Source organism: Microtus pennsylvanicus, chromosome 3, assembly GCF_037038515.1.
Source record: "Microtus pennsylvanicus isolate mMicPen1 chromosome 3, mMicPen1.hap1, whole genome shotgun sequence".
Classification (NCBI taxonomy): domain Eukaryota; kingdom Metazoa; phylum Chordata; class Mammalia; order Rodentia; family Cricetidae; genus Microtus; species Microtus pennsylvanicus.
In genome coordinates, this window is record NC_134581.1 from 17,346,370 (window position 1) to 17,361,253 (window position 14,884).

Consider the following 14,884-nt stretch of genomic DNA (forward strand, 5'->3'; position numbering starts at 1 on the left):
TCACAGAGATCCACCTGCCTCTGCCTCCTGAGTGCTGGGATTAAAGGCGTGCGCCACCATCGCCTGGCACCTTAGTCCTTTTTTAAGGTGGCACTGGAGGACCTGTGTGACTCACTCAGGAATCATCCCTGTCCACTGCAATATCAGAAAGGATGTTCTGTAGGACAGAAATGTAAGGGACCCATCTCCTAGGAGACCACGCACAAGTAGATTTCCTTGAAGAGAAGGAAAAGGCCAGTAAAGTTCAGATTGTACAACACACGATTCATACGGACATCACTGAAGCAGGAGTCTGTGCTGAGGTGGCCAGAGCACAGAGGGCTTTAGGATTAAGCACACAGTGAGGAATAGCTGCTGAGGGGGAGATCCCAGGCCAGATCTCACAGACTAAACAGGCAGCCTGGTTGAATGAGCCAGCTGAAGGGAAGGTGGCAGTGGCTACCTGGTTTTAGAGCTCAGGAGAGGGCTGGTTCAGTTTGGACTAGGTCTAAAAAATAGTTGATGACCAAGCCTCCAAAGAGCTCTTGGAGGACCCAATGTACCTTGTACAAAAGCGGGCTGGGCCTATGGCCTTGTGTGCGGCTCCAAGGAACCCAAGCTTCCTCAGGACACAGTGGGTCTAAGGGGGACACTTTTCACTTCGTGGCACCAAGGAACAGAGGATAAGACCACCGTGGATTTGCAAAGAGACCAAACACTGTCAGGTACTGAGCTGTGGGCTACCCTGCCCTCTATGAGTGCCTTACAAAGCTACTATCATACTCCTGACTGCTAACAAAACAAAGCCTTCCACGTGTGCTCCGAAACCAGCAGCAGGAAGAGTTTTCAGTGCTGTGCTTCTGCATTTTTAGCCACCTTCTCAGACTTGATTTCCAATTTTAGCCTGTAAGGTCCTAAGGACTCTACCTCCCCCAACCTCTCACTCCACGAGGCTGTGAAGAGCATGAGGCGATTTCTGTCAGGCGTGAAGTGGGGTTTTCACCTTAAAGACTTTGCACGTTGCTCACATCTCTTCAGAGCAGCCTTTCTTCTCGGGGGCTAACAGGCTTTCCAGAATGTCTCCACAGTGTGCTCTGGAGTCCCACACCCTGACACCTGCCTCTCCCTTGGGTACTTCCATCTACGGACCCAAGGTTGACATTCCGCTAAAGACAGACACAGCCCGAGGTCCAGAGTCAGGGAACAGCACCAGGTTTCAGCTCCATTTCTTTTGGCCATCCCTTGCATTCCCTCATAGGACTGACCTGAGCTGCTCACTCCTCTCCCACTTTTACAACCCGTCCTAGCAGACCATGTGTCCCTCACAGCCTCGTTAACCACAAGCCGGCATGGGATATAGGGACCTATAGAGTCCCTGCCTGGCAGCTAGTGCCCAGGTTCCAGGCGGACAGAGGATCTTTCAGACTGCCTTGCTCACAGCACCACACGTCAGCTACCCCGGGATTTGCATGGTCCCTCCAAACCATAGGCAGGTTACTCTTTTGTCAGGGCCTCCCTCATGTGACTCTCCTCTGGGCATTCCCCAGTGCCGCTGCTACCTCAAGTCAGGATATTTTGTTCATCCCAAAGCTGCTATGCTATAAATTGCAAGTTGCTAATGAAAGTTAAGCTCTGGAGAGTAGGAGCCACATTGACCTCACTGATGAAGATCATGGGTAGAAGGACCACAGTACACACTCACTCAATAGACACACTTAGAGCCAGGCGTGAGCCAAACTCTGCACTGATTCAAAATCTGCTGACCCTTACCACAAACATGGAGGCCAAGTGCCCAGGGAACCTGTGCATTACAGGTCAGGCACTGGAGTTTAGAGAACTAAAGGGGTTGGGAAACCAAGCACACCTGGGGAATAAAAACCAACACTGAGTCCAAACCCAGGCTTGCAGAAATGGCCACTTAATGCTCCTGCATTCTGGAAGGCAAGAGTGAGATGAACGGACAGGACTTCTCCCAAAGCACCACTGTGGTCCAGCCACACCAGGATGGGCAAACTCAGGTGGAAACTTAGGTGTGATTTTGAGTCTGGTGGTTGCGGTTTACATAGCTCCAACAGCCAGGATCCCAGGAAGACGCTGATATTTCATTAATGTAGGTTGGAAAACAGGTCCATTTTTTTTTTCTCTCTCTCTCTCCTTCTTTCTCTTTCCCCTCCCCCTTCACACGTGCAGAAACATTTTGTTTATTTTAAAAGCCAGATCACTGTGAGTTCAACGTCAGCCTGGCCTACAGAGTAAGTTTCAGGACAGTCAAAGCTACACAGAGAAACCCTATCTTAAAAACAAACAACCCCCAAACAAACAAACAAACAAACAAATAAATAAAAGACTGTGCAAGTTCACACTATGCAGCCTTGGCCAGTCTGGAAGTTAATATATAGAGCAAACTGGCTCACAGACTCCCACATACCCCTGCTTCCCCAGGGCTAAAATCAAAGGTGTCAGCCTCTTTGCTGACTAATTTTATGTCAACTTGACACACACCAGAGTCATTGAGAAGCGAGACTCTCCACTAAGAAAATGCTTCTGGGTTGGGCAGTGGTGGCGCACTGCCTTTAACCCCCATCACTCGGAAGGCAGAAATAGGCGGATCTCTGTGAGTTTGAGGCCAGCCTGCTCTACAGAGTGAGTTCCAGGACAGCTAGGGCTGTTACACAGAGAAACCCTGTCTTGAAAAACCAAAAATAAAACAAATAAAAAATAAATTTAAAAAAAAAGGAAAGAAAAGAAAAGAAAATGCTTCTGGGGGCTGGAGAGACGGCACAGTGGTTAAGAGTACTGGCTGTGCTTCCCGAGGTCCTGAGTCCAATTCCTAGCAACCACATAACCACATGAACAATGCATACATAATAGATAGATAAATCTGAAAAAAAAAGAAAAGAAAATGCTTCCAGTTGGATGGTGGTGGCACATGCTTTTAATCTCAGTACTCGTGAGGCAAAGGCAGAAGGATCTCTGAGTTTGAGACCAGCCTGGTTTACAGAGTGAGTTCAGTTCTAGAAAAGCCAAGAATACAGAGACTCTCCACTAAGAAAATGTCTTGAAAACCAAAAGAAAATGCTTCTGTAAGATCAAGCAGCAAGTACGTCTGTAGGGCATTTTCTTAATTAGTATTTGATGGGGGAGGGCCCAGCCTATGGTGGATAGGACCACCCCTAAACTGGTGGTCCTGGAGTCTGTAAGAAAGCAGGCAGAGCAAGTCATGGAGAGTGTGCAGTAAGCAGCACCTCTTAATAGCATCAGCTCCTGTCTCTAGGCTCCTGTCCTGCTCGAGTTCCTGCTCTGTGTCTCTTCAGTGACAAACTGTGATGTCAAAGTATAAGCCAAATAAACCCTTTCCCCCAACTTGTTTTTGGTCATGGTGTTTCATTGGAACAATAGAAAACATAACCAAGACAGTCAGCATGCCTTTGATCCAGAGAAGGACACAATGAGTCCACAAGGGACACAAAGGCACTGTGAGCTTCTAATTTTAAAAAACCCAGCAGTTCCTTGGGCATGGTCTCTCTCTCTCTCTCTCTCTCTCTCTCTCTCTCTCTCTCTCTCTCTCTCTCTCTCTCTCTCTCACACACACACACACACACACACACACACACACACACACCCTGTTACAGCAGTGCTCAGGAGACTGGAGTAAGGGGATTTCGAGTTCAGGGTCAGCCTAGGCTATGTAAAATGACCCTGGCTCATTAAAACAAAACTCAGTACCAGTACCTGCCAACCAACATCAAACGGTTCAAATGCTAGAACAATGTAGATAGATGAGCATGTTTGTCTGTGTGTGTGTGTGTGTGTGTGTGTGTGTGTGCGCGTACGCATATGAGCACCTGTTCCCATCAGAACCTACCTGTGTGAGGACATCCAGTTGGCCCACGATGTGCTCCAGTGTGCTGGTCAGTGTCTGGGGCATACTGACAGGTTCCTGGGGCTGGCATTGCGCTGACTCCAGACTCTTGTCTCTGCCTGGTGGGCCAGGCAAATCCATTTCTGGCTAAAGACAGAAAGAGAACAATCCCTCAGACTAGTTAATACTTTAGAAACAAAAGGAGAGAGGGTCATCTTCAAAGGTGAAGATCTGAAGCCGGATGGTGGTGGTGCACGCCTTTAATCCTAGCACTCAGGAGGCAGAGGCAGGCAGATCTCTGTGAGTTCAAGACCAGCCTGTTCTACAAAAGCTAGTTCTAGGACAGGCTCCAAAGCTATAGCGAAACATTGTATTGAAAAACCAACCAAACAAACAAAACAAAGATAGGTTATCTGAGAAACCAGGAAACCTGAGGAAATGGCTTCTCAGTGTCAGCAGGGAAAAAGGACACATACCCTTCCAACACACTGAGATTCATACACCCATCTTGCACAGCAGGGACTGAGAAGTACAGTGTCCACCCAGAAGCCCATTCCAAAAGAAAATACTTAAGAAGTCTACTAGCCTTGCCAGGAAGGCTGTGTCAGCCACAGTGATCCCCAGGCTCAGGCAGTTCTGTCACTGGTGAGGAAGGAGAAGCCAGAGAGGCCTTGGCTCCACCACTGACCAGCTAGTGCCTCTACCTTCTCATCTGAAAAATGGAGCCAATGACTGAACTCATCTGAAGTCACCAGCAAGCCTTGAAAATTGTTTTCAGTCCTGTGCCTACTCGTTCCAGACAGACACACTCTTCCCCTGGGCGCCGCGTCCCCATGGTCCCACCAGAAAAGACTACTGAGAGAAGGTTACAAGCTTCCTGCCCCACAGCAGGCATCTCCATGAGGATAGCCAGAATGGCGCTGCCTGCTGCCTGGGAAGGAGGGAATGGAAATTCTGAGTGTTGTTGCAGAACAGCCCAGAAGCTGCCAGTGCTGAACTGGGCTTCTGGAAACAGTGGATGATGAGGTGAGGGAGGGGAGTGAGCACAAACTTTAGCAATCTCCCTCTGAGCCAGAGCTGAGCAGATCCAAGGGAGCAGCAAGGACTGGAGCCATAGTATTTATTCTAAGCTGGAGAAGCGGCTTTAGGAGAGAAATGTGTTCCCATGGATACCATGCGTTCACATGGGCTGTCCTCATGTTACAACAAGGGAAACTGAGGAAAGAAATGCAATCCCAGCACCCGGAGGCTAAGGCAAGAGGCTGTGAACTCCACAGTAGCCTGGGCTACATATGGGGATTGGAGTAGCGGGAAGATGGCTTAGTGAGGACAAGCACTTGCTAAGTTCAATCCCAAACCCATGACAAAGAACTGACTGACCAGAAGTTGTCCTCTAACCTCCATACATGCGGGTGTGCATTGTACACACGGGCTAGTGTATGCATACATACTCAATAATAATAAAATTTTAAATAAAGAATAAAGATATAGTAAGAAAACAAAAGAAAAAATTTAAAAAGAATCTGGGGTTTCTGGAAGCTGAAATAGGAGGATCACAAGTGTGGAGGCTAGCCTGAGCTACACAGTGAACTTAAGGCCATGGTCTAGGCCATCCTGTCTCAAAAGAACAAAACCCTAGCACCACAGCACTGAAGGCTGACCGGGCTGTCACTGCTGTTTACCTACCATCATTGCAGGCCCTGATTTAATGTCGCCTCACTAAGTCCTTGAGGGTCCTTCATAGTAGGAACTGTTTTATTATTTTTCAGTTAGAGAACACTCAGGCTAAGTGCTCTCTCAGGAAAGATCACTCTGGCAGGTTACAGTGCTTTTCTCAAAATCACCAGGCTGAGATCTAATCTCAGAGCATAAACTTCCTGGGTATCACGTAGCCTGTGACAGGTGACAGGTCATACTGGCTGCAGCTGGACTTCTCTGTGCATTTTCGCTTTAGTGTTTCTTGGAGGTCACGAGGTCCTCTGAGCCTGTTTCTCCATCACTGCTCCCCTGCCTGTCCTGGAATGCCTGGAAGCAGAGAACAGAGGCCCTCCACAAATACTTGATGTCTCAAAAAGCCCACCCCACAGGTGCAGTGGAATTCCTGTGACAGAACCTCTTCAGTGTCTGCACTGCAACAGAGGGCCATGGCCCTGCCCCGCAGCCCTATGGCCACTCATCTGCACTCCAGCACTTGAGAGCTGCGGCATTTCCTGTGAAGCCTGGTGGTGAACAGGGACGGAAGCAGACATGGGAAAGCTAAGTGCCAGGGCGAGCACTCAGAGTAGCAGGGCCTTGAGTAATGACAAGGGCAGAATGACCACGGCAGTGCTGAAGTGGAAAGATCACACCTGTTTACATCAAAGCATCCTAGGGGCTTTAGCGGGTCTCAGGTGTGATGCTTATTCTTGATGTCATCAGGGCATATACCTTTGGTCATGCCTGTGAGGTGTTTTCAAAAGTTTAACCCACCCTGAACGTGGCAGCAGCATCCCACAGGCTGGGGTCCCAGACTGAACAAAAAGAAAAACTGAGTGGAACAGCACCTTCTGTCTCCCCTTCCTGACTTGCAGACACAGTATGAGCAGTCATCTCATGCTCTGCCACCTTGCCTGCCCAGCATGATGGACTGTATCCTCTCAAACTGTGAGCCAAAATAAAGCCTCCTTCCTTAATTTGCTTCTGTTAGGTACTTGTCCACAGCAGGAGAAAAGAAACTAATACATTCAGTGTATGATAAGCAAATTCCCAATGAAGACCAGCCCACAAGTACAGTTCCACAAGCATGTATACACACATCCAGATAACATGTACTCACACATTTACATATTACTCACACATATATGCAAAAAAAACCCAAACAAACCCACCTCACAACAGCTGGGCATAATGGCACATGCCTTTAATTTTGGCAGAGGCAGACAGACCTCTATGAGTTCAAGGACAGCCTGGTCTACACAGCAAGCTCCAGGCCAGCCAGGGCTACACAGTGAGACCCTGTCTCAAAAACTAAAACCCACAACAAGCAAGTCATTTAGTAGTTGCACAAAGGAAACTTTTTGGAATGAATGAAATATTCTGTACCTTGACTGTTTGTAGGGTGGTGGTGTTACCTAACTGTATCTGTTCGCCAAAGCTCAGAACTGATCATTTTTTTCAATGTGAATATTACTATTTGTAATGACAAAGTTCTATCATCCTTCAAAGATACTATTAGATCTACAATGCTCCTAGGAGCCCTCCTGTCCAGCACACAATACACTTGACATTCTTAACATCACGGCCACTCTGCACTCAAGGAGAAAAGCACCCCCCCCCCACACACACACACAGAGCATCGCCAAGGGGCTAAGCCAAGGCTGACAACTCTAGAGGCCCAGGAGGCTTGCCATCAATATGGAAGTTAATTTCCACACGTGTAAAGCAGAGAACGTCATTTCAGTGCAGTCTCCCCAGTGGAAGGGAGGAAGAAGCTGACCCCAGATGCAGGGCTTCCCAAGCAGCCCTTAGTCACACAGGGATCCATGCCGAGTCAAGCAAGGACTGCACACAGTGGGCAAGAAGCCAGAAGCGGCTGTCACTTGACGGGAAGATGCTGAGCTGAGCTAACAGAATGGGTCCCGCAGGCGGGTGGGTGGGTGATGATTAACATTTGCTCAAAGTACATTTCTCCTTTTCTTTTAATTGTTCACCCTGGACCTTGTCCTCTGGCCAGCCTGCTCCTAAAATGGACAAGAGTCCAAGAATTGACCCATGGTTTCAGATGCAGCCAGAACGGGGAAGCTGAGGTGACCCAGGGCTGGGCTCTCAGGCTCTAATTTCCTTCTTGAACTGCCTGCCTGATCCCTGCCCACTCAACACACCAGAGCATATCACTGAGTTTCTGAGGACTGGCAGAGTGCCACGCTGGAAGGAATGATGGACACATACACACAGACACGCACACATACACACCTTTCACCATAATTTGCTCACTTAGCAAGAGGAGTTCAGAAGGTGTTTCTTTGTCCTGATGTCAGGCCTTCAGCTGCTCTCAGAAGCTAACAGTTGCCTTCATGTATGCTTAACCTGGCCCTGGGGAGGGAATTAAAAGGCAGAGTTCATTTGGACTCAGCCTCAAGCCCAGCTTCTCACATGGAACAGGCAGGGCTATCTTCTTAAATCACATATATTTGCAGACTGAACATCCTATAGCCATATTTGTCTTGTAATTTAGGGTTCCAGCCTGAAATCCCACAGGAGAAGAAACTTCTGGTTCTAAACATATCTCTGAAGCCACAAGGAATTCTGGCTTCCTAAAAGCATCTAATTGTTTGGCAGTCTGGCCAATGTTTGCCCAAGCGTGAGCCTAGGATTTGTTTACCACTGCTGGTTTTCTAGACTTATCAACATGCCCGGTCCCTACACCAGTTCTGGGGAGGACAGAGTGCTGGGCCGTTTGCTTAAGTCCTGGAATAGAGAGATACAAGGTCTGAGGTCTAAGTAGTAGCCTCAAAGCTGAATGGGACACTCTGCAACCAAAGACCCCAGACAGGTCTCAGGGCTACACCCTGACTTGATAAACTCTCACTGCTGGGAAGATGAGTACTTGTCTTTAAATGGATTGCAAGGAATTCACAGGCCTGATCAACACGTTGATGCCAAGCCCTCCCTGCCACGCAGAACCAGTGCAATCTGGGTTTCGGGACCATAAGCAACATGGTCCCCATTTCATGACATGCTTGGAGAGGTAGGGAGTGCAGGTGATTCCACTACATCTGGGCTACTCTCAGGCCTGTGGGCATGGGCAAATGATACACAGACAAAGCACAGAGCCCCACTCTGCTTGCCCCAGGGTCTGGAAAGTCACTCCAGGTTTACAACCAACCTGGCTCCAAGAGTTTCCAAGCATTTCCCACACAGAATGGGGAGTCTTCAAAAGGGGGAGGGAGCACCCTGGCAGGCAGGGTTCACATTGACTCTCAGGAAAAGTAAGGAGGTCTATCCTGAAATGACACAGGGGTAAGGGAGAGGGGAGCAAGATGAAACCGAGAAGGGTAAACAGTTTAAATCAGCGGAGACCTTAAGAAACAGCTGGTCTTCTGGAGTTGAAGTTTTCATCACTGCCATCGCACAGCCAGAGCCACACACTTCAGCAGCAAGGTGGGGGGGAGGGGTCAAGACCACACACAGAGAGAACTGGGGCCTGGCGGCAGCGGTGCACACCTTTAATCCCAGCACTTGGGAAGCAAAGGTCTACATAGGGAATTTCAGGCTAGCCATAGCTACTTAGAGAGACCCTGTCTCAAAAACCAACCAACCAAACAAACAAGAAAAATAACCCAAACAAACAAAGTCTTAAAAATGAGCGAATATTACATAGTTAGGGAAGACAAACCAGAATAAAGATGAACAGTGAGACCACAGGGACTTTACGAAAGAAACAGTGCAGCTGATGTGCCAACTCCAGACTCACTCCTGGGAAAGAGCGCTCCCTTGGAACGCCGGGTCTCCAATCACGGTAGTTCCTAGTCAGGTCAATCCCACAAACATTCCTGAAGGTCTACTACAACTATACTGAATCTCTCAGGGCTATCTAGAAATGTCTGCCCTTCATATGCCAAGTGCCTGGAGGCCAGGGAGAGGGCAGATCAAGAATTCTAATAAGGCCTCAGTGTTGACTATAGTTGGATTAAAAAAAAAAGCTTAAATTATTTTTAACTAATTTTAGACTAGAAAGGTTAGAAAAAAGAGCACAGGGAATTTACAATATGCCTACCCCCCACCCCCAGGGTTAGCATCTTACAAAACCATAGGGCAGTATCTAGATCAGATTAGCACTGGGAAATACCACTAGCCAAAGTGAATAGCCGTGTGTGAGTTTCACCAGTTTCTGTGGCTAATGTCCTTGAATCGCCCGTCTAGACAGAATATTATCCAGGACCTGTGTGTGTGCATGTGTGCGCCTGCACACTGCGGAGGGCAGAGCTGTCTTCTTCAGGGCTCTCCACTGTATTTTTTGAGACAAGGTCTCTCACAGAGCCTGAAGCTCACTGATTTGGCTAGGCTGGCTAGTCAGCGAGCTCCAGGGATCTTCCTACCTCTGCCTCCCACCACTGGGACCATAGATGTGCCCTGCCACGCCTGGCTTCTCACGAGTGCTGGGGCTCCACACTCAGAGCACTTTCTGGGCTGACCCAGTCCCCAGCCCCTCACTCGTGCTTTATTATCCACTCGGCTTCCCGCAATCTGTGTCAGCTCCTCAACCCTCCTTTGTCCTTTTCAAGAATATTGGTCAGTTATTTTCTCAAGTGGCTCTCTCACTTTGGTTTTGAATGATGCTTCACGTGATGGGATTCAGGTTACACATTTCAACACTGCAGGGTCTGGGCAGACAGGACTGAATGCTGAGGGTGCTGACCTCATCAGTGGGGACTGTCCCTACTCCAAGTCTCTCCAGTGCAAAGCTATTATTTCTCCCTGTGTAGTTAATTTGGGGGCAACTGGATTTTAAAGAGGGAACATGCTGTCTTTACAAACTCCATTGCCAGCCCAGCTTGATGAGGGCTGCAGCTGCCCCACAGATGAGATGAGAGACATCTGATGAAGATGAGTGGCAGAGACGTCTCTGGAAGACGCGGAAGCTTTTGGTGACAAAGAGGAGCAGCAGCAGTTTATTTATAGATCCACTTGAAGACAGATCATTGTAACTACTGGAGTTGAATTTTAAAACTCCGGGAACAAAGGCTGACTATTTTAAGTTTTCTTTGCACTTAGTTCAATGGAGAGTATCAGAGCCACGAACCATACCCCAGGCATCACTCCCAAGCTCAGTTAATTCATATTTCACACAGCATAATAGTACACGAACTAGTCCTGCCAAGACAGACACCCAGGCCCGACTATCCAATCAGCAGAGGTAGCTGGCTTCAGATTAGCCAGCCAGAGTCCTTTGCCAGTGCCGCATGCTTCATGGGAGGCCACACCCCAAGGAGTCTCATGGCCTCTCTGTTTCCCAGAAAATGAAGTTGCAGACAGCAGAATGAACTATAGTTACATCATTCCTCCCCCTACTCCTACAGGCTTCAAAGAGGGCCAGTACATCTTATCTGATGCCTATCCCGGGTCACTAGCAGCAGCTTGCCTACCTGCCCACCACAGCTCCAGGAAGAGACAGGGCTCCCTGAGGATAGTGGGTCCAGGAGCTCCCCTTGTCCCTGGCCTGACCCCAGGTGCAGGTCAAAGACTCTACACCCCTCTACCCTGAACTGCAGGCAGGACCAAGAGGAGTATTCAGATAATAGCATGACACACACACGGGTGTTAATGTTTTTTTATATTCTTACTTGAGCAAAGAGAACAAATATGATTTTTCTTTTTTTTTTCTTTGAGACAGGGTCTCATATAATGCAGGACGGCCTTGAAATTGCTATGTAGCCAAAGATGACCTTCAATTTAGGATCCTTCTGCCTCTGCTTCCAAGAGCTGGGATTACAGACATTCATTACCACACCTGTTTTTATTTGGTGCAGGGAAACAAACAGTACTTTAGACATGATAGGCAGGTCCTATGCCAACTAAGCCACATCCCCAGTCCCACAAAATGACATTCTTGACACAATATGGGAAAATGTGAACATGCTCTCAGTATTGTTAGGAAGAAATCACTAATTTTGCTGAATTTGACAAGAGCTTTACAGTTACATAATTAGGGAAAACCCTTGTTTAGAGTAAAATGCGGTATCTGGAATTAGAGGCACGCTCTAGGGCTTCTAAGGCGTGTGGGGAAGATGGAAGGCTGGCCTCTGCAGAAGCCAGGTGAGGGCTCCCAGGCCCATATGCTGCTTCCTGCTCCACTCCCGGGCTAGGCTGAACATTTCTGTCACACAAAGGCTTTTGTTTGTTTTGATAGCAAGTGCTGTGGGCTGATGCCAGGCTGGAGAACCCCAGCAGGAAGCAGAGCTACAGGGTCACCTCCACCTTTGGGGGCCCTGAGTCTGCAAGCATGGGAGACAGTTGGCTTTGCCTAAGCCCAAAGAATGTCTGCCTGAGCCTTTGGCACTGCATAGAGAAAGCCCCTGATGGCAGTGACAGCGTTCACTGAACTCACAGCAGTGTCCAAACCTTCACAGAAACTAACTGTAAGATAATCTCCATGGAAACCATCTATTCTGATTTTTTTTTTTGCCATGGTAACCAATAAGAACATAAACATAAGTATTATCCAACACCCTTACACCACATGGTCAACACTACTAGCCAATCTGGAAAATATAAAATGCAAAAAGGGTTTTTCCATTTCAAATGAAAAGAAATTCTGGCACTCTAGTCCAGACACACAGTTCTACCAACCTTTGTGGCCTGCTGGCTGCCTGTATCACCCCACACCACCTGCTGCCAAAGGGACAAATGAAGCCAGAAAGTTACTTTCTTCATTTAGTCAGGGACCATGAAAAATACTTAGAGAGGGCCAAAGGCAGTCAGAAGGCGTACATACTCAGCCACATTGCTCAATGATCCAGGCATGTGTCCTCCACACCCTGATTTCCTGAGCATCCTTTTCCAGGCACATGCTGGCTGCTGTGGGGAGAGCACAACTCAGTCCAAGGGCTATGAATAGCTGATGGTAGAAAAGAGGGGCTACTCTGGGGAGGGGACTGCTCTGGGTGGGGTTTCTAGGGCTGCTGAGATGGCTCAGTGAGCAAAGGTGCTTGCTACCAAATTTGATGACCTGAGTTCAAGACCCACATGGTAGAAGGAGAGGACTTCTGACTTCCACACTTGCACTGCAACACACATACACCTATTTAAAAATAAAAAAGGCCAGATTTGGTGGCATATGCCTTTAATCTTAGTACTCAGGAGACAGAGGCAGAGGCAGAAGTAGGTAGATCTCTGTGAGTTCAAGGCAACCTAGTCTACATAGTGAGTTTTAAGACAGCCAGTGCTATGAAGAGAGACCTTGCCTCAGTGAATGAATGAATGAAAAGAAGCATTTCCAAACACCTGGGGAAGACCACACAAAGGAGGAAAGAGCCTCAATGGCTGAGAGCAACTGCTGGGAACAGGTGACAGTGTCCCAGAGGAACAGAGCTAGACTCAAGCATCTGGGCTTTTTCTACGTGTGGCCTGTTTCTTCTACTTTCAGCTTTCTGGGTTTTGAAAAATAGAATAGAACCAAAAAGAGAAAGAGTCTTAAATGCCCGAAGCCCCAGTTCTCATGTACTCTCTACTTTGCACTCAAAGCTGGCTAGATTGTGCTGAGGCCTCTGCTGGCTCTTACATAGAGAGGTGACTTGCAAGTGTGAACTGACAGGGCTATAGGTGGCTTGGCATCACCATTAGCAAAATGGCAGTAACATAGCAGTGGCTGAGATGACAGGTTTTTGAGGGCTGTGTGTGCCTTACAGTGAAGCTTAATGGTCTGGCCACCCCATTGTTGTCTCTGATTTGAAACCATCTCCTCACGTGCAAAAGTGGGGCTACCAACAGCCCTGAGCCCACAGTGAGGAGGAAAATCTCCCAAAGGAGTTAGCAGAACTCAAAAAGAGGTATGATGGTCGGATTTACATGCTGGGTAAGCCCTGATACATGCAGAACTGAACCTGAGGCCTCTGGACTTCGTGTGGATTCAAGAGTCAGCAGGACCGGGCGATGGTGGCGCACGCCTTTAATCCCAGCACTCGGGAGGCAGAGGCAGGCGGATCTCTGTGAGTTCGAGACCAGCCTGGTCTACAAGAGCTAGTTCCAGGACAGGCTCCAAAGCCACAGAGAAACCCTGTCTCGAAAAACCAAAAAAAAAAAAAAAAAAAAAAAAAAAAACAAGAGTCAGCAGGCTCTCTTCAGGATAGGAGCTGGCCTAGATACCCACAATTACAGTGTGAGAGGTATGAGTCAGAGTTAGCACAAAAGGAGACACTGAGGACAGTGCAGAAAGCAGCAGCCTGGCCGGGCAGTGGTGGCGCACGCCTTTACTCCCAGCACTCAGGAGGCAGAGGCAGGCGGATCTCTGTGAGTTCGAGACCAGCCTGGTCTACAGAGCTAGTTCCAGGACAGGCTCCAAAGCCGCAGAGAAATCCTGTCTCGAAAAACTAAAAAAAAAAAAAAAAAAAAAAAAAAAAAAGAAAAAAAAGAAAAAGAAAGAAAGCAGCAGCCTGGAAATGGAGATTTAAGAACAAGGGACTAGATTAGAGGCAGAGCATCTAGTGGCAGCCAGGAGGCAAGAGAGGAAGACAGGCCAACAAGGCCTATGGCAGGGCAGCATTTTCCTTACTGACAGTTGCTTCTGGTAATAAACTGTTCTAAGCAGACTAGAAGATGCCCATAGGTTTAAGGGGCTCATGGGACAGCACTGGAATCTCTCTGAACCATCCTGAAGATTCTAACCAAATCTACACCCCTTCCCCTACAACCCTTTTCCTCTAGAGTGGAATGAAAGGGATGCTGGGTCTTTAACTGTCTCTCTCAAGCTGTAGCTTCTACCAGCCACAGAAATGTCTACGATATAAAAAGACTCCTTGTCTAGGATGCCAGACACTGCTGGACACTGCCTTTCAATAGACTAATGGTTTGCAGAGTGGGGCCCTGCACGAGCAGCATCAGCATCTCCTGGAAATGTGTTAGGGGTATAAGATCTCTACCAAATCAGACGTGCTGGGGACGGCCCAGCCAGCAGCAAGTTTTCTTGTTTATTTTGTTTTTTTCAAGACAGGGTTTCTCTGTCCTTGAACCTGCTCTGTAGACCAGGCTGGCCTTGAACTCACAGAGTTCTGCCTCTGCCTCCTAAGTGGTGGGATTAAAGGCAGGAGCCACCACTGCCTGGCTCAGTAGCAAGTTTTAACATTCCTATGTGGGCTATGATGCACACTTGAGTTTGAAAACCAGTTGGAGGAGCTCTGGATAATAAATGTCAAAAGTTAAGAGGACTGTCTTGGCTGGGCATGGTGGTGCACACTTCTAATCCCAGTACCCAGGAAGCAGAGAGAGGTAGGCAAATCCCTATGAGTTTGAGGCCAGCCTGACCTCCAGGCCACATAACAGGATTACATAGTGAGACAGTCTAGCAAG

The 14,884-nt window shown here is 48.1% G+C and overlaps 1 protein-coding gene across 1 annotated transcript in view; it reads right to left on the reverse strand.

The window, feature by feature from the left end:
- Poc1a (POC1 centriolar protein A) overlaps nucleotides 1-14,884 on the reverse strand; it is a 66,817-nt gene that overhangs the window by 17,276 nt on the left and 34,657 nt on the right. Inside the window, exon 10 of the mRNA XM_075964785.1 lies at nucleotides 3,845-3,988. Coding sequence (XP_075820900.1) covers nucleotides 3,845-3,988 — 144 coding nt within the window. The remainder of the gene's footprint in view (nucleotides 1-3,844; nucleotides 3,989-14,884) is intronic.